This window comes from Lichenostomus cassidix, chromosome 3, assembly GCF_008360975.1.
Source record: "Lichenostomus cassidix isolate B80296 chromosome 3, HeHo_3.0, whole genome shotgun sequence".
NCBI classification, from domain to species: Eukaryota; Metazoa; Chordata; class Aves; order Passeriformes; family Meliphagidae; genus Lichenostomus; species Lichenostomus cassidix.
The window spans coordinates 60,402,198-60,427,112 of record NC_139483.1 but is presented as its reverse complement, the minus strand read 5'-3'; the positions used below and the strand labels follow the sequence as shown (position 1 = coordinate 60,427,112).

Sequence of the window (24,915 nt, the reverse complement as noted above, 5' to 3'; positions counted from 1 at the left end):
ATTTTGTCAGGAAGCCGGAATTTGAAAACACACACAAACGGGGTGGGGAAATCCCAAACAAAAGCAAAATAAAACCCGCCTGCTACAGATCCTCCGGTAAGCGAGACGCTAAACTTCCTCCCAAGTCGTTCCCAGCGGGGATTATCGCCGTGCTTGGCTCCCGGCCCTGCAGGCGCCCGCTACCCCTCTCGGCGCGCCCCCGGAGCCCAGCAGGACGGGGCGACCGGGGACGCGCGCCCCGCCGGGAGGGATTTATACATTTCCCGGGATTTACACGGCTCTCCAACGCGCGCTCGTGTGCCCGATAACACAATTTGCGGCACCGCAAAAGCGGAGACCCGGGCAGCTGCCACGGCCCGGGGCAATGGAGCATGGGGCGGGGGACTGATCCGGGTCCTGTCTTACGGGCGGAGGGGAGAAAGATCTTCCCAAATGCCTGGTGAGACACGGACAGCGGGGCCGCCCCGGCCACCCCTCCTCCTCCGGCGGCATCGGAGGGCTGGTGCCGCTTCTTCTCCCCGGAGGGTGAGCTCTGAGGATGCTCGGAACCCCGCGCCCCTCCCTCCCCGGCCCCGTGCCGGCTCCCCTCCCCGCCTGCCGTGAGCCGAGGGCCGCTGGGCCCCCGCCGGGCGAGCGCCCGCTCCTCCGCACGGCTCCGCGCCCCGGCGGTGGGCGGCCCCCCGCCCGTCACCCTCGGCAGGGCGGGCCTTGCCGGGGGCGGGCCGTCGGGCTTGAGGCTGTGCCGCGGCGTGGGAAAGCGTCTCAGAGAGGGTTCGCTCTGCTGGCGGTGCGGAGCCGTGCCGTGCCGTGCCGTGCCGTGCCGTGCCGTGCCCGGAGCCCCCCCGGATTTATTTATCTCTGCCCCCGCGCCGTGCACACGATGAAGCGACCTTGCGAGGAAACTACCTCAGACAGCGATATGGACGAGACTATAGACGTGGGGAGCGAGAACAACTATTCGGGGTAAGCGGGGCACCCCCGGGGCCGCCGTCTCTGTCGGTGGTGCGCCCCGAGCTGGGGCAGGGCGAGGGGAGACCCGGTCACCCCATCGGGAGGGGTAGGGGCGGCGGCCCCCCGAGGGCAGAGCTCTAATGTCCCCCTCCGGGTCATCAGGCAGCTCGCTCGTAGCCCACCAAAAATTAGCCCCGCGCTTGGGCTGCCCGAGCCTCGAAATTACGCGGAGCACTCCGGTAGCTTTATGAGCCACCGGGCTGCGGTTCATTAGCTCCGCTTAATTTGCCATTTGCAATCAGACCTTTTCCAAAATCCCTCCTGATCAGGCCGAACAACCTAGGGGAATTGGCGCCAGTGGGAAATGAGCCGTGGAAAATAAGCAGCGATCCGCAGCAGCTGAAGTTCAGCAAACCCGGCGTGCGAGCCGAGGGCGAGCAGTGAGTGGTGTTTGCCCAAGGAGGGTCGAGCTGGGTGCGCTGCCGGGACGCCGTGGGGCTTCAGGGCTGCTCCTGCCAGTTTAGAGGCTCATGCACCAGAGCCCCATCTCGTCCGCATCAGCGGCTAAATGAGTATTAAAAGATTTTTTTCCCTCACAATGAAATAAAAGCCAATTCGTACTCGTGGGTAGTGTAGTTTTAAAAGCAGGTTTTGAATTCTGCTTCCGATGCTGGACAATGCAACAGACCCGGGCTGGGCAGTTGGCATCATACCTGAGCATCTACTGACTGTGTAGCAATAGGCAGCAATGTGAAAACCTAGCAGGCCTGGCAGAGGTTGTGTCACTGGGTATGTGCACTTACCACTGCTGTTGCCATACAGAGATGGTTCATGTGGATTTGGGCTTGGTTCTTCAGTCTGTACTTGGTAGGCAGGGCTTTGTATGCAAATAAAATTAAATCTTATGTGCTGGACAGTGAAGTGTCTCCAGAAAAGGACTTTATTTCCAACAGAGTGTTCTGTCAATTTAAAATGTATGCTGAGACAGTCAAAACTGAAATGTATCTCTGCCTTCAAAAACAATGCTAAACACATCTTCTAAGCATTGAAAATAGCGTGAGAGGGACTATGCATTCATAATATAGTGACCTGAGGCGTCTTCAGAGAGCGGTGTCAAGTTGTGCAACACCTGATGTACTTTTATTGTTTTGCAGGCAAAGTAATAGTTCTGTCATTCGATCAAATTCCCCAACAACAACATCTCAGATAATGGCCAGAAAGAAAAGAAGAGGGGTATGTTTCATTTAATTATTTTCACATCTGACAGTTTGCATGTGTGCTGTGACTTTGCCCTTCAATATTTTTTATAAACTTAATGTGTTTTGTTTTTTCGGGAATAGATTATAGAGAAAAGGCGCCGTGATCGTATAAATAACAGTTTATCAGAGCTGAGGCGGCTTGTGCCAACTGCTTTTGAAAAACAAGTAAGCCTTTTTTTTTTTTTATAAATTCTGTATCTCATCTGGCAATGTTAGTTGTCTTGTAAATCTCATTAAAATAATACTGTATGTGTCCTGATCTGGCACAGAGCAGGCATTTCAATAAAATGCTTTGTTGTGGCAAAACTATTAGAAACATAATTCATTATAAGGCTGAAAAACATTTCCATTCTTTGGCTTGTTTTTCCCTTAAGGGTAACTGTGTTCATGTTGCCTCTGTTCTTTAGATGAATTCCAGTAGTGGTTTTGTTAAAAATGTGCTTTACTCCATTAAAAAAAAAAATACACAAACCAAACACAACTCTCCCAAACCTGTATGTAAATTAGCCTTCCATCTAAATCTTTAAATATAATCTACTTTGCTGCTACTTTAAGCGACCTTTATTTTCAAGTCTATACTTTCCATTGCAAACTAATCAATCCAGTTTCCTGAAAAGGGAGCAGACAGTCTAGATTATTCATGTTTTAAGATGACTCTTTAGAACCAGTGCATTAGGAGGTAGAATAGGCCCATGTTGTATGAGCTAGTGAAGTCAGTGGTATATTAAGACTTTTGGTGAGAAAGTATTTAGTAGGAAGCCTGGGAGGATACAGTTAACCTTGGCTCAGCTCCTTGGTCATGAAATTACAGACCAAAAGCTTGGAATATAATATTTTGTATTGGAAAAAAAGGGCACTTTGTTTTTTCCATTCAAATTTTTTTTTCCGTATCTTGGATTTTATTTTTTGGGCTTTGATTCAATATTTAGTTGTTCCTGTTTTGCTGGAAGTGTCTGAAGATCTGTGGATATGTGCAACTGGCAGTATGTTTCAATAAAAATGAAACATCTGAAAATAAGTAACCTGACTTCTCTGTAATAGTAAAATAAAAAAAAAAAAACCCAGAAAGTAAAATCTGAGAGCAGGATTGTTAGGTGCTGAATGAAAGTGGTAATGACGTGGCAAACACCGCACCATATTAGGCCTGTTTCATCCCTGGCCTAAGCAAAAGCCAGCTAAAAAAAAAAAAAGTTGAAGTATTGGTTGAGAGCATCACTCGTGTCACCTGCAATATGATTTTACTAGCTGGTAGTTGCCACTGTGCCCTTGCGTTGGTTCTGGCAAAACAGTGACAGGGATATTTTCAGCTAGATAAACAGGGGCAAGAGACAACAGTTGTTTGTCCCATTTTATTGTTTATTTCTTGAAAACCACAAACATTATAAAACAAGTCCTACAGAGCCTTCGGAAATTACCCAGCACCATGCAGTTTTTAGCTATTAGTCACTCTCACTGAGACTGCTTGTACTGTGTCTATGGAAAAGATGAAGTCTGAGAAAACTACAGGATGTAGTTGCATGTAAAACGGGGAATTCTGACCAAAAATTCACACGCGCACCAAACTTTGTACGAGGAAAGCATTGAAAGCAGTAAGCGGATTGAAAAAAGAATGCACTGCCGTAAAATTGAGAATGTGCTGTATTTAAATCAGAAAGTCCTACCATTTTCCTGCAACATGCCAAGGACAAAGTCATCAGTCCTTTCCCAGCTCCTTGACATTCAGCTCACTGGAGTTTCCAAGTTGGAGGTTTAGTTTCGCTTCCGCCTCCCTTCCTCCTTCCCCAAGTCTCGGTGCTGCTCCTGAGTGCGGCAGAGAGGAGCACTCTGAAGGGACACTGCAGAGCACGGAGTAAGCTTTGCCCAACTCACACATGAGCAACCGGGGTGAAGCCAGCCGAGACAGTGAGGTGGCCCAGATGATAACTAAGAGAAAAAAATTGGCTCGCAGGATGCGATCTGCTGATGGCTGCAGCTTGCGTGGCCCTGATTTTAACTGATGCCAAGGGATGATCTGTTGCACTGGAATAACATTTGTGTTGTCTGGGTTTGCTCCAGATATCAAAGGGAATGCTACCAAGCAAAATAATTTTATTTATACACTGATATACTAATACTACCTTTTGAGTTGTAGTTTGTTCTTTTCCAGTATCTACTGTAGCTCTGTGAGCCATTCTCAGTGTCAGAAAAGATTTTTACTGACAGAGGAGCAATACTCTTTCACAGTATTTAGTCCTTGCAAAGCAGGCCTCTCACTGACTTAACACACTGTGGACTGTGTGTCAGTTTTTCAGTCAAAAAATGAGAATGGAATATTCAACAGCCAAATGACACGTTGAAAATTAACAGGCCATTAAGAGAGGGACAGAGCCGGCTGTGTGTCCGCAGGGACACCTACCGGTAATAGCACAAAAAAATAACATTTCAGCAGGGTCTTAATCTGTGGCTACACAGACCCCTCCTGCCAGCTCTCCATTTGTGTTTGTTGTTAAAAAGGAAGTCCAGAAAGTTACATATTTCTCTAATTTCATGAAGATGTCATCTCTACGCTATCTTCAAAGCCAGAGCTGCGCTGAGCTATAGCTCTAATAAAGTGAAATTGTGCTGCTACTTCTTGTGTCAGTAGATAGGAGACGGTATTAGTCCTTAGACAAAGTCTGGGAAGCAGATGCTCACGAAAGAATTAAGATGAGAATGTCCTAATGATAGGGGAAATTGAAACCATAAGGCTGAGCTCAGTGGAAAGTATATCAAATTAAAGTTTCTAGTACTTGTAAGCCTTTATTTATATGTATCTCTTATCTCAAAGGGATCTGCCAAATTAGAAAAAGCGGAAATACTGCAAATGACAGTGGATCATCTGAAGATGCTGCAGGCGACAGGAGGTAAAGGTAAGGAGCCGGCGATTTTTTTTTCTAATATTTGGGGAAATCTCAGCAAAAAAAGTGCTTTGAGGAGCTGTGATAGGCGTTTCCAGATTAAAGGAGTGGAAATCAATGCTAATGGCAGGATTGAACTCGTGGGAAAGAACTACTGGGACAAAAGAAGCACTTGACCCTGGGCTTGTGTTTGCTTTCATAACACTGTGGGAGTAAAGGCTTCATTCACAGGCAGCCCAGTCAGAGATTTGTTTGGGGTTTCCAAAGAGCACTGAAATCTGCACAGGGAGACAAAACAAATACACAAACACCAAACATAAACAGGAGGTTTGTGGCAACAATTGTGTAGCAAAAAACCTGATGTTAAACCTCATTATTGGGACGCTATACTGAAGGAAGTGAATGGAGAAAAACTTTATGTTTAAATATTTTCTTTGTTCTGGAAAGACTTTTCAATTCCAGGTTAGACCATCTTATTCACCAGAACAAAACCCAGTCTTGCTCTATGCAGCTCCAGGTATTTGATGAAGCAGACGGGCAGGCAATGCTCTCTGCATTCATATTTCTATGGTAAATTTGTGTGTCAGAGGCCGGGGTAGCTCCCTCTTAATGGGTGCTGGCGTGACGCAGCGGCTGCACTGGCTGACCCACTAGATCAGCTGAGTGCTGGGAGTCGAGTGTACCTCGCTTGTGCAAGCTGACAGTCCCAAGGCTGGAGGCCAAATGGTTTCAGCCACCCACGAGGTGTTCTGTGTAGTCATGATTTTGGAACTTATTTGGAGCGAAAAACTTGCTGGCATTCCGTAAGCATGGTCCCACATCCAGTGCCATCAACTGTGATCATGCTTCAAATTGTTGTAATGGAAACTAGCTGATTCTTCAGTCACCCACCATGCCATATAGGTAGAGGCTAGAAAACAAACTGCTACTCTCTTTTCTACTTTTTTTCATCGATGTTTTAAGCGCATGACTGACTTATGCTCCTCTCTGTACCTTGCAGCAATTAGAAAACTCAGAATCAGTGCATGCCTAACAACAGATGGCTATAGGAAAGCATGTTGAAGGCTGGTGCTCTGTTATTTGTGAAAATTAACACCAAGCTGACATACCTTTTTTCTACGTGTTAAGGAGTTTTTTCTAGGAGTCCATTTAATCTTGATTTTATGGGTAACTTGTTTGATAAGAGATGAAAGGAATTTTATTGCCCATCAGGTAACAGACATCTCTTGATTCCCTGGAAAATGTGCAAAATTTAAAAAGAAAGTTACTGTATACATGTAAAAAGTCCTTCAGAAAGTACTGTAGTTGCTAAAACTACGCTCTTTAAAGTTATGAAACGCCAGAATTGATCATGCTTGTGCAGTCTGGATTCGGGTGATTCAGATCCTCTGTGTGACCGAGTGATGATGCTGTCTTTAATTGCGTGGTTGCATGCTATGTTCCACAAGCTCTGTGTCACTCAGTGCGTGGAGCACACAGTGCTTGGCTGATGAGGGAAGTGGTGGCTGTTTCACTCCATCCTCCCCACGCGACGTGTGGCTCAGCTATCCCAGCCTGATCCCCACTGCATGCTGCACATTGTTCCTCCTCAGAGGAGCTGCAGCAGCTCCCACCCCTCCGATGTCCGCACCGACAGTGGGATGGCCGGGAGGTGAACCCAAATGGAGACCTGATTCATCAGAAAGCTTTCTTCCCCTGGTTCCCCGCCCAAAACCAATATGTGGGGAATTTTTTTATAAATGTGTCAGATCAGGTGGCCTAGTGGGGCAGGGGACAAAGTGCCTGGGGTCGGAGCTGTGGGACGGAGAGAAGTGTTGGCAGAGCCCAGCCTCAGGCTGCAGTTGGACAAGCTGGATGTTGTTTGCAGTCCCAGGTCTTGCAGTCTGCTCTCTTCTTTGGTTGGTCTTTGCTGCCATGTCTCTCCTGCCCCAGCTAACACTGGCATGACAGTGGCGGTGCGGGGAAGGATGGAGTGCTGTGGTGTGGAGAGAGGTGATGCCGCCTTATTTCTGTGACTGCCTTTCACACCATGATCCACAGTGGGTGGCCCATCAAAATAATACCCAATCGCTTTACAAATATGCCAACCTTATCTTCTTCTGTCCTAGAGATAAGAGTAATCTCACTGCTGAGATTAAAAAACTGCAAGAAAAAGAGGTTTGAGAGTTAGTACCTGGTAAAGTTTAAGCCTGCATTTCCTGCTCACTTTATGTCTTGCTTTGCAATCTAACAGTTTTAAATATAATTTCTTGGGGTATTTTTAAAGTAGATGTTTGTTTTATTTGCAGGTGTAGTTATTCCCACTTTGTAATTCATCTGGTTAGCCAGAAGGTTTTTTTATGTGTCAGCAAAAAAATTAGTTTCATCATTTTTCCTGGGGGCAAAAACTACTATTGTGGGAAGGAGAAATGGGTCCTGATACCCATATACTCCCCTGCATTGAGGACTGTCCTCCTCCTCTCACAGAAAGGACATCCATGATGGGGAATGTATGAGACTCGACAGGTCGGGATGGGGTTGGCCACTGCTCAGCACACTGATCCCGAGGTGGGTGCAGTGGAAGAAAACCCGACGTGGCTTCTGTCCCTTCTGTGCTTTTCAGAGCTGTCTGGGCAGGCAGGGAGATACCTCCGAGGTCCTGTGTGAACTCTGCGTTTCCGCCACCCTGACACAGGTGCGGACAGTGGTCTCCTGTTCACATTGAGTTATTATTTTGGCCTAAGGCCAGGGCTTTTTGCTGATGGTGCAAGCAAGCACGGGGGAGGAGTGATTTGTCAACAGTGAGTTGCTTGCTGAGACCTCAGTGTGCTTTTATTGCAGCTTCGCTGCAAATTTATCTTGAGTGACACCTGGGTCAGCTCACAGGTTCATGTAGCTCAAGTGGCCTGTGTGCAGTGCAGGTGGGTTACCAGGACAGAAGAAGTAAAACCAAGACGTCCCATTCCCTACAAAACAGTGGCGTGTGCACATGGTAGAGGATGTTCTTGAGTTTAGAATGAAATGAGAAACAATATTTTTAAGTCTCTCTCAGAAGGGGGAAACCGGTGAAGGGGAAGCTGGGAAAAGATAACCATCAAAATATAATGGAGCCTGGGAGTCCCAGCTCTCATCTACCCTCCACCCTCTGTTTTCATGTCTCGGCCGCCATAGGAGACTGAAAGGGAGCCAGGATCACCAGGGCTTTGGGATGGCTTGTCACAGAGCCAACAGCTCAGATTCAGGGGAAGCTGGTAACAACCACATCCCCCACACTCCTCCAGTCTGGAGGGAGGGAGGCTGGGAAGCCCTGGCTAGAGCCGAGTGCTCTCAGGACTCCCAGGCTGGCTGACTCGTGGCCAGAGCTGGGAAGTGGTTTTGGCTGTGCGTCAGCCCCTCTGAAGCTGCTGGAGGTCCTGGAGTCTCTGGTGCAGAAGCAGTCCCCACGCCAGGCTGACTGGCACCCGAGAAGGTACTCAGCTATCTCACCACTACTAGCACGCCTGGCCTTTGTTTCTCAGGAGTTCACTCAAACTGTGACATTTCCACAGATCATTTGGTTGCAGTGGACCTGGCAGGAAGAAAGCTGTGAGAAGTCAGCACTTGCTGACAGGAATCCTCGACCCTTCATGCTCGCTGATCTGCTGGCTGAGCCAGAGTTTTTCTCAGGTTCAGATGAGCAAGTTGGCCTGCAGCAGAAGTGCCACTGTGATTTGGCAAGGAGTGTATAGTGGGCAGGGGATTTGGGGCAAATCGATAAATATGCCCGGGTTAATTCTATAATGCGGGCATGCAGCGACAGAAGCACTTCTTTCTTGCTTGAAAATTGATTTACATGAAAAAAGCCATCTAAAGTGCTAGCATCTTTCAGAGAGGCAAATTATTTCATGACAGAGAGTACAAGGCATTATTGCCACATTCCACATTAAGGACATTTGATCTTTATATACTGACATCATACTTTAGGTATACATTATAGTCACGCATACCTAAAGATTTTCATTGAAAGTGAGAGGAAAAACACCATGCCAACTTGGGAGTAGATAGGATATTATTCCCCCAAGGAGACAACATTTAAACTAAAATAGGAAGATTCCAAAAACTGGAATAGGTTTTTGTGGTTGAAAAGCTGCAACTTAAACACAAGATTTTATGTTCAACCCTTTTAGAAAAGGAGTATCTTTTCATGTGCATTTAATAAGACTTTTTTTTCAAATTCTTTTTTGTCCCAAGCCTGTGGAGCTCCAGTTGCTGTTTGTTGAAATACCTCATGGGCCATATGACTGTCAGTCTTCCATCTCCAAATTAGCAATGGCATTACATAAAACGTTTTCTCAGTAAAGCTTTTTATTGTGTGTGTGCAGAGTCATCACAAGATGTTTTTCGTTTGTAGTTAAGCAACACCGTATGTCATATTGTCTTAATGACTCTGTGAAGTAGATGGGACCCCGGCAGCAGCTACAACAACTATCTCACAGTGTCAAGAAATAGTTTGAAAGCGTTCGGATGAATGCCAGTGTAGGGAAGAAAAGGCAGGGTAGTACATGCAAGCTCTCTGATCTCCAGCCTGTTTCTTTGTGTGGATAAGCATCTCATTCACACATACAGGATCAACACCGCACTGCAGCAGCTTGCTGAGGAATTTCAGGAGAGGCATCATGTATCTTTTTAAGTGTCTTATGGACTTAATTATTTTCATTTGTATATTGTCTGCATAAGCAACTACAGCCTATTGCATTACAGGGATGGTCACAGAGATCATTTACACATCAGAGAACAAACTTTTCCTGTTGCACATCTTAACCCATGAATAGCAAATGGGAGATGCGGTGGCTGAGCCAGGACTGGGCTGGCCAGCTCCACACTCAACACATCTTTTGCCCTCCCCTTCCAGGTTATTTTGATGCTCATTCCCTGGCCATGGATTTCATGAGCATCGGCTTCCGGGAGTGCTTGACAGAAGTCGCGAGGTACCTGACTTCGGTGGAAGGCCTCGACACATCCGACCCGCTGCGCGTTAGACTCGTGTCTCACCTGAGCACCTGTGCCTCTCAGAGGGAAGCTGCTGCCATGACCTCCTCCATGGCCCACCACCACCACCCGCTGCACCCTCACCACTGGGCAGCCGCCTTCCACCACCTCCCGGCCGCCCTGCTGCAGCCCAATGGACTCCACGCCTCCGACGCTGCCCCGTGCAGACTCTCCTCGGACGTGTCCCCTCACGGCTCCGCCCTGCTCACGGCCACCTTCGCCCACGCCGATGCCGCCCTCAGAGTTCCTTCCGCTGGCAGCATCGCTCCCTGCGTCCCTCCTCTCTCTACCTCCCTCTTGTCCCTGTCGGCCACCGTTCACGCCGCGGCGGCGGCAGCCACAGCTGCTGCCCAGAGCTTCCCCCTCTCCTTCACCAGCACCTTCCCCATGCTTCCCCCCAGCGCGGCCGCCGCCGCCGTCGCTGCGGCGACAGCCATCACCCCTCCGCTGGCCGTGTCAGCCGCTGCCAGCCCTCAGCAGCCTGGCACAGGGGGCGGCACTAAACCCTACCGACCGTGGGGGACTGAAGTTGGAGCCTTTTAAGTCGTGCCCTCACTCGCCCCACCTCTTCCCGCTCCAGCTCCCTCCTGTCCCTCTCGGCACACGTGCATGTGCTCACTCCCACGAGCCCACACATGCCCACGGCCAGCCGCCGGGACTCGGGCTGTCCTCCCTGCTCAGCCTTCACCCAAAGGGCCTGACAGGTGCCCGCCGAGGAATGGCACAAATACCCTCACTGCAGCTGTCGGAGAGGACACGGGGTGACATCTTCTTCTCCGTTTGTCTTGCTGGAGGCACTTTGAGGGAGCAGCAGTGGCTTTCATAACAGTGTGACCATATCAGCATGTAGAGGTTTCCTGCAAAATACGTAGAAATACGTAGACATTAGAACTAATAATTCTCCAGCTATGCATCCTTGTTTGGCAGAGAGGTGAGGGATTGCATCTACCAGGTCTCCCCAGGCTAGAAAAGGAGTTCCAGTTTCTTAAGTGCCTGACATTGAAAAAATAATAAATATATATATATGTGTGTGTTCTGCTAAAACAAATAACATTGCACAGGTATGGAAATGGTTTAGGAGAGAGGCAAAATTCTACATTCAACTACAGAACTAGGATACCTTTCCAGGGCAGAGCATGCACTTGAAGGGGAGAGGTTTTTTTAGCCAAAAGATTGCTGAGGAAGAATGTTTAGCTTGACAGGCCTAGTTCTCACTTCCTTAGTTCACTGTCTTTGTACAGACTTGCCAAAATGTGACGTCTAGCATAGCATTGGCAAAAGCAATTATCTTATCAGTGCTGGGATTAATGAACGTTTCAGTGCTGCCTGTGAGCCCTGAGGCACCCATTTTTATGGCTTAAACATGGTGCTAGCTCCTATCTGCACAAACAGTGAATTTGTCATGCACCCAGAAGTAACCACCTATTTAAAGTGTGCACACTTGGATCCAGTTGATTCATGCCAATGCAAGAGACTCAGTGTTGTAAGAGTTCAACTTAACTTATTTAGCTGTATTTGGACGTTTACTTTTAGTCGATTCAGTGCAAGCTCCCTCTTTTCACTATCAGCTTCTGGGAGAATGATCATTCTGGGTATGAATGAAGTTATGGTAGGGAAAAATTTTTAATTGGCTATTAACATGCCAACATTGTAATGTGGGTTTGATTCCAAACCAAAATGAATGTATTAATGGGATGTAAGTAAATTATTTTGTCAATACCCAGATAACTAGTGCTGCATAAAATGGTTTGCTTTCATTTTTTATTACAGTGACTTAAAATAACCTAAGTATTTTAATACAACCAGTCAAGAACTAGAGATTTTATGTAAAAAATAAAGAAAATAAAAATAAAACACAGCATGTATTATTATGCACTTGATTTCTCTGCTGTGTGGAGAAAGCAATAAGCATTGAGAATGTTAAACATTATGCAAAATATACTTTAAAATATTTGTTTTAAAAATACTGTACCTAGTTGGTCTTTTATGCATTACTTTGTTAACCTTTTTTCTATGCAAAAGTCTTTACATATCACTAATTAAATGAAGTCCTTTTTGACTGCGTTTTATGGATGATTTGTTGCAGTTTTTGTTTGCTTTTGAGGAATACTTGTGGACTCACAGTTGCTTTCTGCCCCTGGTAACAAGCCTGTTGGCTGTTCCGTAACTCTTCTGCTCCCCTTGCTCCGTCAGGAAGCCCATTTTGTCCAGCATGCTCTGGAATAGGCAGGGGAAAATAATAGCAAAGCAGTACTGCATTTCAGGCTTGTAAACTGGCTCTGCATTGACAGTACACTTTAAGATACAAACCTATTTGTCCATCCAGGAGAGCCCCAAAAATCCTCGGGGTTCCTAGGTTCAGCTTTCCAAAGGGTTTATAAGGCAAAAATTTTAACCCAAAGACATCATTAAATATATGGAATGAGAGGAGGTAGTTTTTACCTCCAGTTCTGGTCTTCTAATTTGGCAGCTCTCACTGAGCTGAGGGTTTGTTATTGTTTCATCTGAGACCTGCAAAGCCCCTCTGTGAAAGCTCTGTTTATAAGGATGAGGACAAAGTTGTCCATGTCTGAATGCCAAAATAACAGCTGGCAAGACTGAGGCACAGAAAAACAGTGATCACACTACAGCCAGCCAGACACTTCACCTGTCATCAAAAGTCTCAACAATCTCAACTTGGTGGCTATTAACCTTTCTCCCAAATACTAAACTTGGAATCCATCCCTGTCTCAATCAGCTGGTCTCCAGCACTTAAATGAGGACGGGTTGTGATTCACCTGAAAAAATGGGCAAAAGAGGGGGAAGAAGTCTTGCAACCCCTACACTGTTAATCAACCTTGGTGATCTTTGAAGTAGTGTTGTTTGGGGCGTATATGACATTTTTTGATTAAGGGCAGAAATGCTGTACTGCTATACTGGCATATTTAGCAGCATACAGATGTGGTATCATTCACTTTCTAAATGTGTATTTTCAATTAGAAAAGAGGTCATTAATGGCTGGTAGATAAAAAGTGGGGTTTATTTGCATAAAAAAGCAGGTTGCAGCCCTACTTCACTTTAAGATGTTAACTATTAACTTACCCTCTAAGAGCCGGGTAGGAGGTCTCCCATGCATGTGTCACGTTAAAAATAGATACCCGCTGCTGTGGTTCCTTCTAAGAGTTTCAATCTAATTGATGTGCCCCAAAACATCATTTGTTTCCCCAAATGCAATATTCTGCCTCATTTAAACAAAAAAAGGCAGTTTGAAAAGACACTGATTAGACAAACACCACGGATAGATTTGTGCAGCCTGTTTGTGCTTATCCCATTTTCACTTTCAAAAAACAAGCCAGATCCATGAGTTGCTGAATTGTTGATGTGTCCTCTATTCCTTCTTGTATTGCCTTTTGGTCTCCTCTATTGCTTGTTGTGTTGTCTTGGTTTGGTTTCAATCGAATCACCTAGAGGACATGAAGAGCTCATCCTTCATGCCTGTTTGTTCCTAGCCTGTCGGAAATGTTATCTCTCAGAGAACAGATGAAGATTTTCCAAGTGAGAAATTAATGGAGAAGACACGTATTTCACATGTGCTGTTGGAAAGACATCAGAGGCTGATAACTTCTGATGGCTTTGGCTGCTGTGCTAACAGGTCATAGCTAAAGGCATCTATGCAGTTTTTAAAACAGAGCAAGGAAAGCTGTTTTCTTGGCATAACCAAGATGCAAAAGTTAGGACTCGTGGTTGTGCACGTGCAACCTTACTTCAGCCCTTTTCTATATATACTGTGCATTCAATGATGAATGGACCTGGATGAAGAATAAAGATTGTAATTTATATAATTTAGGACTACATCATGGCTCATACCACAAGAACACAAGTCAGCTTGCTTGTTCAACAGTAAGAAGTTGGCTTTGACTAACTTTTCAACAGGTGAGTTTGCAACCTTAAATTCCAGTTATCAGGAGGATCAAAGCAGGTTATGCAATTTCCTAGAATGTTTTTCTTAAGAGGAAAAAACTAAAAACCAATTCTGTCACTCAGCATTAGCAGGCTCGAAACCTTAGCCCTCAGCAATGCAAATAAAAAGCACTTAGGCTGCTGAGAGAAGATTATTACCCTAGAGAGGAGACAGGCAATTGAGAGGCGGTGCTGCCTGTCCTCCCTTTGCTCTGCTTGCAACTGGAGGAAATCCGGCATTAGGTATTGCCCAGAAGAAAAACCAGCTACTGTGGCTCAGGGCTGAATGCATATATCCAAAGTAGAATAATCATCTCCTGGCTGTGACTACATCTGCCTGAACAACTGCCAGGAGGTGCCAGTTCATGCTGCTTGCCTTCTTAATGTGAACCTTCAAAATGTTTACAGCTATTTCGAAAGATGATACTTCAATCAGGATGTCATGAGATAAGCCTGGGACATGGATTTTGGCAAATTCATAGGGCTGTTGTAAATGAGGGATTTTTTTCTTTGCAATAGGAAAAGGTCACAAGCATCTTTTAGTCAGAAGATACAACATCAGAAAATACTACTACTGACATGTGAAGTGGGACTGGTACCAGCTCTGTAGTCACCAGCCTCATTAGTCATCTGCTTCTATAGGCATGGATAGCCTGAGATCACACAACTGAGGACCTGAGTGATTGAACTGGTAGTTTTGTTCAACTTCGAGAAAAGATGAAGGAATTGGTATAGATTTGTTTGCAAGCTGCATATATCCAAGCCTCATTTGTGTGAGGCCACTGCGTGAACCTGAATTAATTTTACTCAACACTGAACTTTTTACTTGTGCTCTGTTTCTCTGCTTCATCATTTTACACAGCAAATACTTGGAAACTAATGTGTAAAAGTTTCAAAGAGATGAGTGCAGCAACACATCTGATCCCAACCAGAAATGACAAGTAGAGGAGCACCAGGCAGGTGCTAGAAATGCTGAGATCTCCACTCAAGGGTAAACCAAACCTTTCCCGGTTTATAAATTAAATAATATTTTGTCAGATAATTGACAGATGATTTCTATAAAATAGATAGGATTTTCTATCTGGGAGAAGGTGTGGGGGTATGGCTGGTTTTCATTTGTTTTTTTATCCTGGTAATTGCTACTACTGGAAGTTGTAAAGCGTTATGAATGTGCAAACACAATCACTTAGTGATCATTCAGTTGCCTAAATATTTGCCATGTCCTAAGCTGGGCTTTAGCTATCAGTTTGGAAGGGGCAGGTTTCCCTTGTGTCCTGTGTCACCTTTGCTAGTCCTGTTCAGATGCCTGGCAAAATCCAAGTTGCTTAAGTGGCATGAAATGTCTGTGACCAGGCAACTGAATTTCTCCTTATCTTGCATCATCTTTGGAGATACAGGATTTGAAGCTTAATAATAATTTCATATATGATCTACTTTTTTCAAAGAATCAGACTCCTCACCAGAAGAAACAACAGAACAGTATCAAAATCATTTAGGTTATCATTTATCAATCCTGTAAAACTAGGTGAAAAGACAAGATCAGTCAACACTTCAATTTACACTAATTTCAGAAGTTCTCAATGCTCTGACTTCGGCAGTGGTGGTGATTATAAGATGGTGTCAATATAATTTGTTTTTAAAGGGATATTTTTCTGCATTCATGGTGGCAATGTACAGCTGGGACACATGAGTTAGTGTCATAACCTAGATACTCAAATATCAAAAGCAAAAGGAAGTGATTATGGGAAATAAAATTAAATATATCTGGTTGAATTACTTTCAAGGTCTGAAAAGACAGACTCGTTTTTTGCAAATACAACTGTCAATATTGAATTTATGCAAACCTTAAATGTTTTAGACAATATTTATCTGAACACTCTACAGGAAAGTCCTTCTGTGTTATTGACTTAATTTTGCTTTCCACCCAGTTCATTTTCGGGATTTTTCTCTTCAACAAAAGAAAGCCTTCAGGGTGAAAAAATACCTGGATGCAACACTGAAATTGTGGTTGCTGGGAAATTTTGAATGCTGCCTACATGAGCTGCAAGACCTCTGCACACGCTCAAGGAAACAGAGTCTCAATGGAAGACCTAAAGAAAGGTGTTTTACCTGTAAAGAATAGCCATAGATATTACTGTGTGATAAGTTAAAATCTAACAAATTACTACAAGACAATACATAAACCTAAGGAGACAAAATTGTAGTTACTTAAAGGCCTATACTTTTTCGCCCCGTACTTTTAACTCAGAATGTGTTTTTTTTTAATATCTCAGAGAGACAAGTAACTTTAATTTTCTTCAGAAAAGGACTCTCCCCCTTGATAAGTTTAAAACAAAAGCTATACATTTAAGGTACACTTTCACAATCTGATTAACAAGCACAACCCTTGGTTTTAATATACAAGCCCTAAAATAAAGTAACTGTTTTTCTCCCCACCCCCTCCTGCTCTGTTGCTTTCTGAATGTATTTTGGTGAAGGAGAAGGAAGTTTATTTTTCTTGGCTTTTCTGGGGTTTGTTTTTCTGAAGAGGCACCAGGGTGGCAAGGGGGAGCAGTGGTGGGGATGCTGGCTCCTAGGGCACCAAGAGCATCTCCTTCCCTCTGGCTGGCAAAGCTGCTTCCTCTCCTTTTGCCTCCCCTGCCCTCTTTTTGGGCAGCTGTCCCACTGGTTGTCCCCCTCCCTCCTTTACCAATAGAAAGGGGATGCAACCTTAGAAAAAGGTCCTTTCCAGGCAGCAACCCCAGCAGGGGCTCGTGGTGAGGACCAGCTGCCAGCCTGAGATTTCATCAGGCTGTTTCAGTCTCTCTTACCACACTTTTTCATTTTGTCAATCATAAAAGCCGAAGTGAATATTTTCTGGTAATTATCTCAGACCTTCAGCTGCAATCTACTGTGACCAATCTCTGTTTCCTTCCCTCCTCAATGTTATCAAGTATCCGATACCTGCCCAGCTACAATGACTTTGACCCTTCAATTTATTATTGCAGTTTGTGAACAACAATGCTCCAAACAGAAATCTCAAAACAAAACAAATAAAACCACTTCTTGATACTGCTGAAAACTGACCTTCATGTGCCATCCTGTCCTCCTTCAAGGCCTGCTAAACATACAAGAAAGATTCCCATTAGTAAATCAGTATTGGATCATTAAACCTTTTTAAGGCAGTATGTGCCTTACCAAGAGAATGAGGATTACGACACAGCAGTGGCTGCTGCCCACTGACAATCATGGGAACCGACCTCAGTAATAAATCCATTAATTATCTGGCTCACTTTGACCGGTTCTCACGCCAGAGCCTCTCCTTTGATGTGACCGTCAAAACCCAAGGATGCCCAATAGCAGTAGCCACCAACAAAACAAAAGAGAAGTAATAATTCAATATAAATATGTAAAACCTGCCTGCCCATATGCCCAGCTTTTTCAGGGGGGTATTTCTGTGCCTGTGGTTCAAACTGGAGACAAAAAAAAGGGGGGGGATATAAAGCTCTTTTCCTCTTTTATATAACCTTTTAAGTGAAGAAGAGCTAGGCATGTTAGGGATATTTTTTAGCTATTGTTGACATGCATTAAGTTTTCAGATATAGAGAATGGCTTCCCTGTTGCTTTTCAAAATCAGTATTACAGTTCGTCACCAATGTGACTTAGGACTTGTCCTATGAAGAAACTAAGGATGTATTTCTGAGGCAAACAGATGAACTATTCCTCTTCAGTGTGATTATTTGTATAAAAAAATTATTTTTGCTTTTACGCCTCTTGCAGGACCAAAACTTTGGAGGATGCATTTTTGTCTGATTTTTTAAAGTTTTAGGTGTCAAGTTACTTTTGAGTGTTTAAATACATCAGAAATACAACTTGTTTGTTAGTTCACTTCTTGGCTACTCACCTGCAAAATGGGAATAGTGTTAATTAATTCTTATCCTTGGTCTTGTCTAATTAGACCTCAGACCCCAGGGGAAAGATTAGCTCCTAACTCATCATCATCTTGCGAGCACTCTTAACTCGCAAATAAAAGATAGTAGCTCTCCTGGAGCCCATATGCCAGTGAGGGAGGCAAATTTCTGATGGCATAAGGGATAATATGGAAGAAAAAAGCCCTTTGAATGTATGACCAGAAGAGAAGCTGAATTTATTAAATTACATTTAATCATTTGGCTTTTTACCCTTTAAGAAGGATCAACAAACTGTAAGAAACAGTAGGTACAAGAGACTTTAAGATACCTGATTTTCTGCCTGCACCCACAGCAGAGCCACCAGTCATCCACCACTCTTTTCTCACCAAAGACACACTTGGGGAATCATGAGGGTAAACTTGAGTGAGCACTTCAGAACCAGGTTTGGCATGTACACAGAGGCTCCCTGTCAGCCTTGGGGCAAGCAGGGGAGTCATGATGATAGGAGCTCAGGAGCTCATATTCGTCTTCTTATGTGCTTCACTCTCAGCTTCAGCCTGGTTGCTTAAGGGGGGATGAGCACAGTGTGGTAGGAGGGATGAAAACCCTTGCAGTCTACAGCAAGAGACTCCATTTTGATTGATCCAAGGCCACAGGCCAAACAAATCTGACACTGAGGCTTACTACCTGGCTTAAAGTAGAGAATGAACAAACTGCAGAACTTCATCGTGATAGAATTAGGCAGGTATCTTATCTACGCAGATGGGAAGATCATTCAGTTTTTAAAATTTATTTTGCTGGATCTCTTGTGCAGAAATGCAGCTTACACAATACCAATTATGCCATTTATGGAATACAGAGTTATCATTTCTGTAAAAAAATCCCTGGCAAAGGATGTGGGGCCAGTTTGGGTACACAGCCACAATGGCACCCTGCTGTGGCCACCCTCCATCAGCCCAGCTGCCTTGTCCTTGTCTGGGTCACTGCAATTCCCTGTTATATGCAGCAGACAGCACCACCAGCCAGAGCATGTGTTGTAATATCAGTTTCTAGTCTGTTATTATTTTCCTGCTTTTAGGGAAAACTGGCACTCCCAACTCTGTTTTCCTGCTAGCAGGACAAAAATTAGGCACAGCATAATAACGCTGTCAATATAGTTTACTAAAATGGGATTAGTCAAAAAAGAACATGGGAAACAAAGCATGAAAAGGCAGAAGGTAATGATTGACTGTAGCCACAAGGCAGTATAAAAAGGAACTAGAAAGCAGATTTGTAGCATGCAAGAGAAAAAGTTCAGACTTTTAAAAGGATCAGAGCTTTCATAATTTCATGATCAGAGTACTTCTTAATAAGAGTTGGCAATTGCTCCTGTAAAAGGACTTGCTGGAAAACGGGCCTTGAATAGTATTATCTAGATCTGTGAGTGGTAATTAAATCTGCATTGGATTTTCATTAATATTACCTTAAACAAACTGCTTTGGTTTGCATAAGATAATTTCTCTTAAAACAATTCAGAGTAAATTTTCCAGCTATAGTTCTCAAGGGACAGTCCTAGGATTATGTGAAGTGAGATTGTTATGTTTTTTTATCTTACTGTGCAGAACATGTTTCATAGTGAATCTGTAGCTAGGGAAGAGATTTACAGTTATGTTTGAAGAGAGCAATATTTTATGGAAAGAATATTGAAATAGATAATAGGATGGGAAAAAACATCTCAAAAAAGGATTGTGTGTGTGAAAGCATCCTTTGGGTTTGTTTTTCCTTCCACCCCACCAGTTTAATAAACACTTTGCCTTGTTTGTGTCCTTTGACTGCCATGGTGACAGCACTAATGTCATAGCAAAGACTGCTCCCATGGCTCACCAGCCTTGTGAATCCATGCAGAAGGGAATGAAACCAGACCTTGTCTTGTGTCCTTGAGCCGCTGATGCCCTGGGATCCTGACCTGGGATGCAGAAATTCTGGTTCACTTCTTCACCTTGGCACAAACTTTCTGCAAGACCTTCAGTTCAAAACCTACAGGTGAAAAGCAGAGGTGCTGCTGACTCCTAACAGAGTGGCTGTGAGGGTGGACATGCTCAGGGACGTGTGGTTCTTTGTGACTCTGGTAATGGTATGTGTCATCATTGTATTAATGACACAGATAGGATGAGGTGAGTCATACTCCTGATGATACTTTGTGACTTTTTTTTCTTTTTATTTTTTTTAAATGTTATATTAAGACTGTTTCAAGACAGCTTGTAAAGTTTCCATGTACAGCATTAGACTCAGAAACTAAGCAATGATTTGGCTTAGTAAAAACTTCATTTTTACATGAAGCTGGCTGTATCAGCAAATACGAATCCTTCATTACCCTGCAGCTCATTGGAATGAAGCGGGCACAACGCTAACCGATGGAATTGAATCTGAAACCTCCAGGAGAGGAGCAGCTCTGGGAGCCGTGAGCGGGTGGCGGCAGACACAGGACCAGGATGCCACCTCGTGGCGTCTTCCAACAATATCTTTTTCAATAGGCAAAGGCTCGTTGCCTTGTAGAGGGTACCACGGAGTTGTACTTATTTATGTCCACAATAAAACAAAAAATAAGGCCATAAGCGGCCACAAGAATGTCCTGGGAACAGAACAAATCTAATGACCGCATGAGTGTATGCCCTTCAGATAGAAGTGAAATATGAGGGCAAGTAGAAAATATGCATGTAAAAAATATTGGGTACTTTCATTTTGTGAAGAACCGCTAGTTGTAAAAGTCATGCAAAATTTTATGTTCACTCACAGCCAAGAGACTTCATATAAGATTGGGAAAAACTTACAAGGTGGAACTAATGTAGGGCTATAACTTAAAGGAGGTAGCAAGAAAGAAAAGTTGACTCAGCTGCTGGTTTAAGTTGATCTACAGTTAAGATATTGTCTTCTCTATCACTCTTATTTCTTCTGCAGTTTAATCCCATAAACCGTTGCTGTGAGAAAGAAAGCATTCGGTCACAATTCTGAGGAAGAATAGAAATGAAAGTAAAAATACTTGTTATCAAGTATCTTAAAATCTACCACTGAAGTGAATTCAGCTACACTTTGAAAATGTGTTATTAATAATCATATATTTGTTTGAAATACCTCTGCTCTAGCCAGATCACTTTGGTGATGTGGTTTTTGATTGCACTGCCAGTCCAATGTAAAATGGCCCACCTTTTCTGGGGCTTCAGCATGGCAGCATCATGAGCTACTTCTTATGTAAAACAAAAATATCACCAAAAGCTCTAGGAAGGATGGTTCTACCTGTTAAAAACAAGTAACCAGTTCCTTCCCTCCATCACTAAGGTCCAGGAACAGGGAATCAGAAACTGCTGTAACACTCTTCAACACATGCTCAAGGTGAACACCAATCCTGGACTCTTTTCACCCCAGACCTGGACACAGTGGGACCTGAAGTGGGAGGACACTAGCCAAGTGTACTTATGCCTATGCCTTGCTGGGTGGATATTTGCTCTCTGTGCAAAGGTAAGTTTCAGACCGGGCATTGGATTGAAAAGGGATTTGGAGGGCCGTTAGATAATTTCTTCAGAGATTATGCTGCATTCCTAACAAAATATTGGGAACTACTCTTTCTTTGTGTGCAAGAGCTATTTTGGGGGGTTTTTCAATGCTTCTAAAATCTTACGTATGATTATGCTTTCTCAGATGACTAAAGCTGGATTTACAGTGCTAAGAGTGTGGAAATGTCTTACTACAAAGTGAGTTAAAGCAAAAGGAAATACTTCTTTTGCTCTTATTCTGTAAAACCATACATCTGTCTTTTCTGGGAAGGTAGTCAACACCTGAAATTCATTTTATCTGTTTCTAAAATTGCCCATCATTTTCTGATGTAGAAAGCAGCAACTTCTTCCACCAACTTAGTAAGGCATTTCCCTGAGATCAAAGAGGGAGAGAAGAATCTCAGAGCCCTACACAGCTCTAATTAACAGGTAAACTGTTAATTATAGGGGAAATAATATAATTGTGAGTTTCAGGATTTTAGGAGATCCACTGAGGTATTCCCCTTGCACAATCTGAGAGATACTTGCCCAGCCCACACTTAACAACCTCCAGCCACAGGAATGCAATCATTCCCTAGGTGACAACCTGTGGACCTGGTGTTTAACTATAAGTTGGCACCTTTTGTCAATATCTAAAGGGTGACAATAGCCCTTCTGACTGCTTTCTGCCTTAAAGCAAACTGTTTTGCTTTCTGCCTTAAAGCAAGACTGTTTGCTTTCTGCCTTAAAGATTCCATCCCTTTGCACCTCCTTGAAGCTTCTTTGTCATAAAAAAATTTAGTGGAGGACCTTTCTCATGAGACACTCCTATCTGCAATGGAGGGCAGCCTAGGCTCTGGCATGCCCTGGGAAAGGCAGCCAAAGCCATGATTTCCAGTGGTTCTTTCACACCAGGCCCAAGTACTCCTGCATAAAGTGTGGACTACCAGTAACAGAGAGTTATATGGGTGATGCAAGGGCCGTGGCTTGCTCCTGGCAGCAGGAAGAATCCCTGCTAAAGCATAATCTGCCAGGTGTGTTAGCCTCTGGCTTGCAGTCTGTTTAAGCTAACAGTAATATTCATTTATTGTCATTTATTATTATTTATTTATTTATAATTATATATTTATATCATTTATTATTATTATTTATTATTTCCTGGTTTACCTGCAGCAGTGTACTGAGTCCCACTGGGATGCTGTTTATTTTCCCCATAGCAGCCCCCACAGTGCTGTGCTTTCTGTTTGTAGCTAGAAGGGTGTCGATAACACACCAGAGTTTTGGTCCCTGCTGAGCAGTGCTCCCACAGCATCAAGACTGCTTCCAACACTCCTTCCTCCCAATGCCAGTAGGCTACGGGGCAGAGGGGGGAGGAGGGGTGTGTTTGGGCAGGGACACGGCCAGGACAGATGACCCAAACTGACCAAAGGGGACATTTCCTACCATATGACCATTGTGCCCAGCAATAAAACCTAAGAGAACGGCAGGGGAAGGAATTAATTTTTAAGATATTTGTCTTCCAAGCAACTGCTACGTGTACTGGGCCTTTACTTTCTTTCATTATACTCCCTTTTTTTCATTAAACCCATTAGTTTTTCATCTTATTTTCTCCCCCCCATTCTGCTAAGGAGGAGAGTGAGAGAATGGCTGGGTGGGGCATCTGATAACAAGCCAATGTGAGCCCACCACAGGCAGGCACTTTTACAACGTGAGAGAAAAGGTCCTCCCACTGCCCTCTCACCCTACAAATCATTCATGGGCAGATGTAGAATTAGGGAGCTACAGGTGAAGAAGAGCAGCTCTTGCTGGAGCCCTGGATGTGGATTCTTGGGTGTGCAGCTGCTGTGCACTGCTGTGAGCTCTGGGAGGAGGAGGGCAGGCACTCCACTATTGCAGCACTGGGACAGGATTTACCCCATTCTCATCACCTCTTCCCTCCCAGCTGCTGGAGCAACCACACCCTTGTTAGGAGCTGTGAAAGAAATGGCCTCAAGGTTCACAAGAGGAAGTTTAGATTATGTATTAGGATTTTTTCTTTTTCATTAAAACGGTTGTAAAGCATTGGAACAGACTGTCCAGAGAAGCAGCGGATTCACCATTCCTGGAAGTGTTAAAAAACCGTGTGGCTTTGGCACTTGAGGTCATAGTTCCATGGTGAATAAGGCAGTAGTTGATGGTTGGACATGATGACCTTAAAAGGTCTTTTCCAACCTTAACAATTGTAAGGTGTGGTGAGGGCTTTGCTGCAGTAGGGAGAGAGACAGGTGCTAATTGTAGGGAGGTATTAAAAATCCCTTTGCCCTCTTTGTTTACTTCTTTCCACTTCCAGAAGAATATCTGGTATCTCTCCTGCACCCCCACTAACTTGCCTGGTGGGGGCTGTGCAAATACACTGCACAGGGACAGCCTGTTCGTCGGCTAAGGAAGCACCACAGAGAGTTGCAGTTCCCCTTCTGCCAGGCCAGGGGAGCAGGGGACCAACCCTTCCCACCTCCTCTGTGTGGAAGCAGCACTCGGTCAGACAGGCACATGCCCACCAGTGACAGCTAAGTGGGTCATATTCACAGAGTGGGTGAAGTTGGAAGGGACCCCAGTGGGTCATTTGCACCAATCTCCCTGTTCAAGCAGGGTTTTCCTAGAGCATATGGCACAGTATTGCCTCCAGGCAATTCTTGAATATCTCCAGTGAGGGAGACTCCTCAACCTCTCTGGGGAACCTGTTCCAGTGTGTGGTCACCCACACAATAAAGAAGTTCTTCTTCATATTCAGGTGGAGCTTCCTGTGTACCAGTTTCTGCCCACTTCCTCCCGTCCATTTGCTTGGCACCACCAAGGAGAGCCTGGCTCTATCCTCTTGGCACCCCACTTCAGACACTTGTAGACATTGATGACGTTCCCCCCTCAGCTGTCTCATTCAAGGCTGAACAGGCACAGTTTCCTCATCCTTTCCTCATAGAAGAGATGCTCCAGTCCCTACTGGGTCCCTGCTGCCACGGTTCAAAGATTTGTGATAGCACTAAGTGACCATTCACCTGGGAGGGGGAAGGTGGGGGGGAAGGAAAAGTGTGGGAACACCCTAATCTGCTACAGCAGCCTAAAAAAGAAAAAGAAAAAAGGAAATTATGTTATTTCTCTGTGCTGATCGACTACCCTGTTTGTGGCACTCTAGGCAGGCCTCTCTGCTGACTTTTAGAATCCCTGTGGGTGGGCATGGGGTGTCTGTAGGCAGTTTTGTGAAGGGAAGATTTCCAGGCAGATGCTACACCTGGCCAGGCTTGCTCTGCCCATCAGCACGGGGCACTCAGACTTTTCACACTGCCGTCACGCACGATTCCTCCAAGCTGTCAAGTGTGGCTTAAAACTCCTGCGCCTTGGGCTCGCACAGCAGCCGGGCGACGGGCCCGGAATTGTAAAAGCAGAAAGAGAAGGCCGAAAAGAATCCCAAAGCAAGAGACTGGGGAAGAAAAAAAAAAAAAAATTGAGT

At 44.5% G+C, this 24,915-nt stretch overlaps 1 protein-coding gene across 1 annotated transcript; it reads left to right on the top strand.

The window, feature by feature from the left end:
* Window positions 1–749: 749 nt before the first annotated feature.
* On the top strand, window positions 750–12,157 carry HEY2 (hes related family bHLH transcription factor with YRPW motif 2). Its single transcript, XM_085056039.1, has 5 exons — window positions 750–963; window positions 2,106–2,184; window positions 2,292–2,375; window positions 5,017–5,098; window positions 9,957–12,157. The coding sequence occupies exons 1-5, from the start codon at window positions 881–883 to the stop codon at window positions 10,634–10,636; spliced, it is 1,008 nt and encodes a 335-aa protein (XP_084912165.1). The 5' UTR covers window positions 750–880; the 3' UTR covers window positions 10,637–12,157.
* Window positions 12,158–24,915: the final 12,758 nt, after the last annotated feature.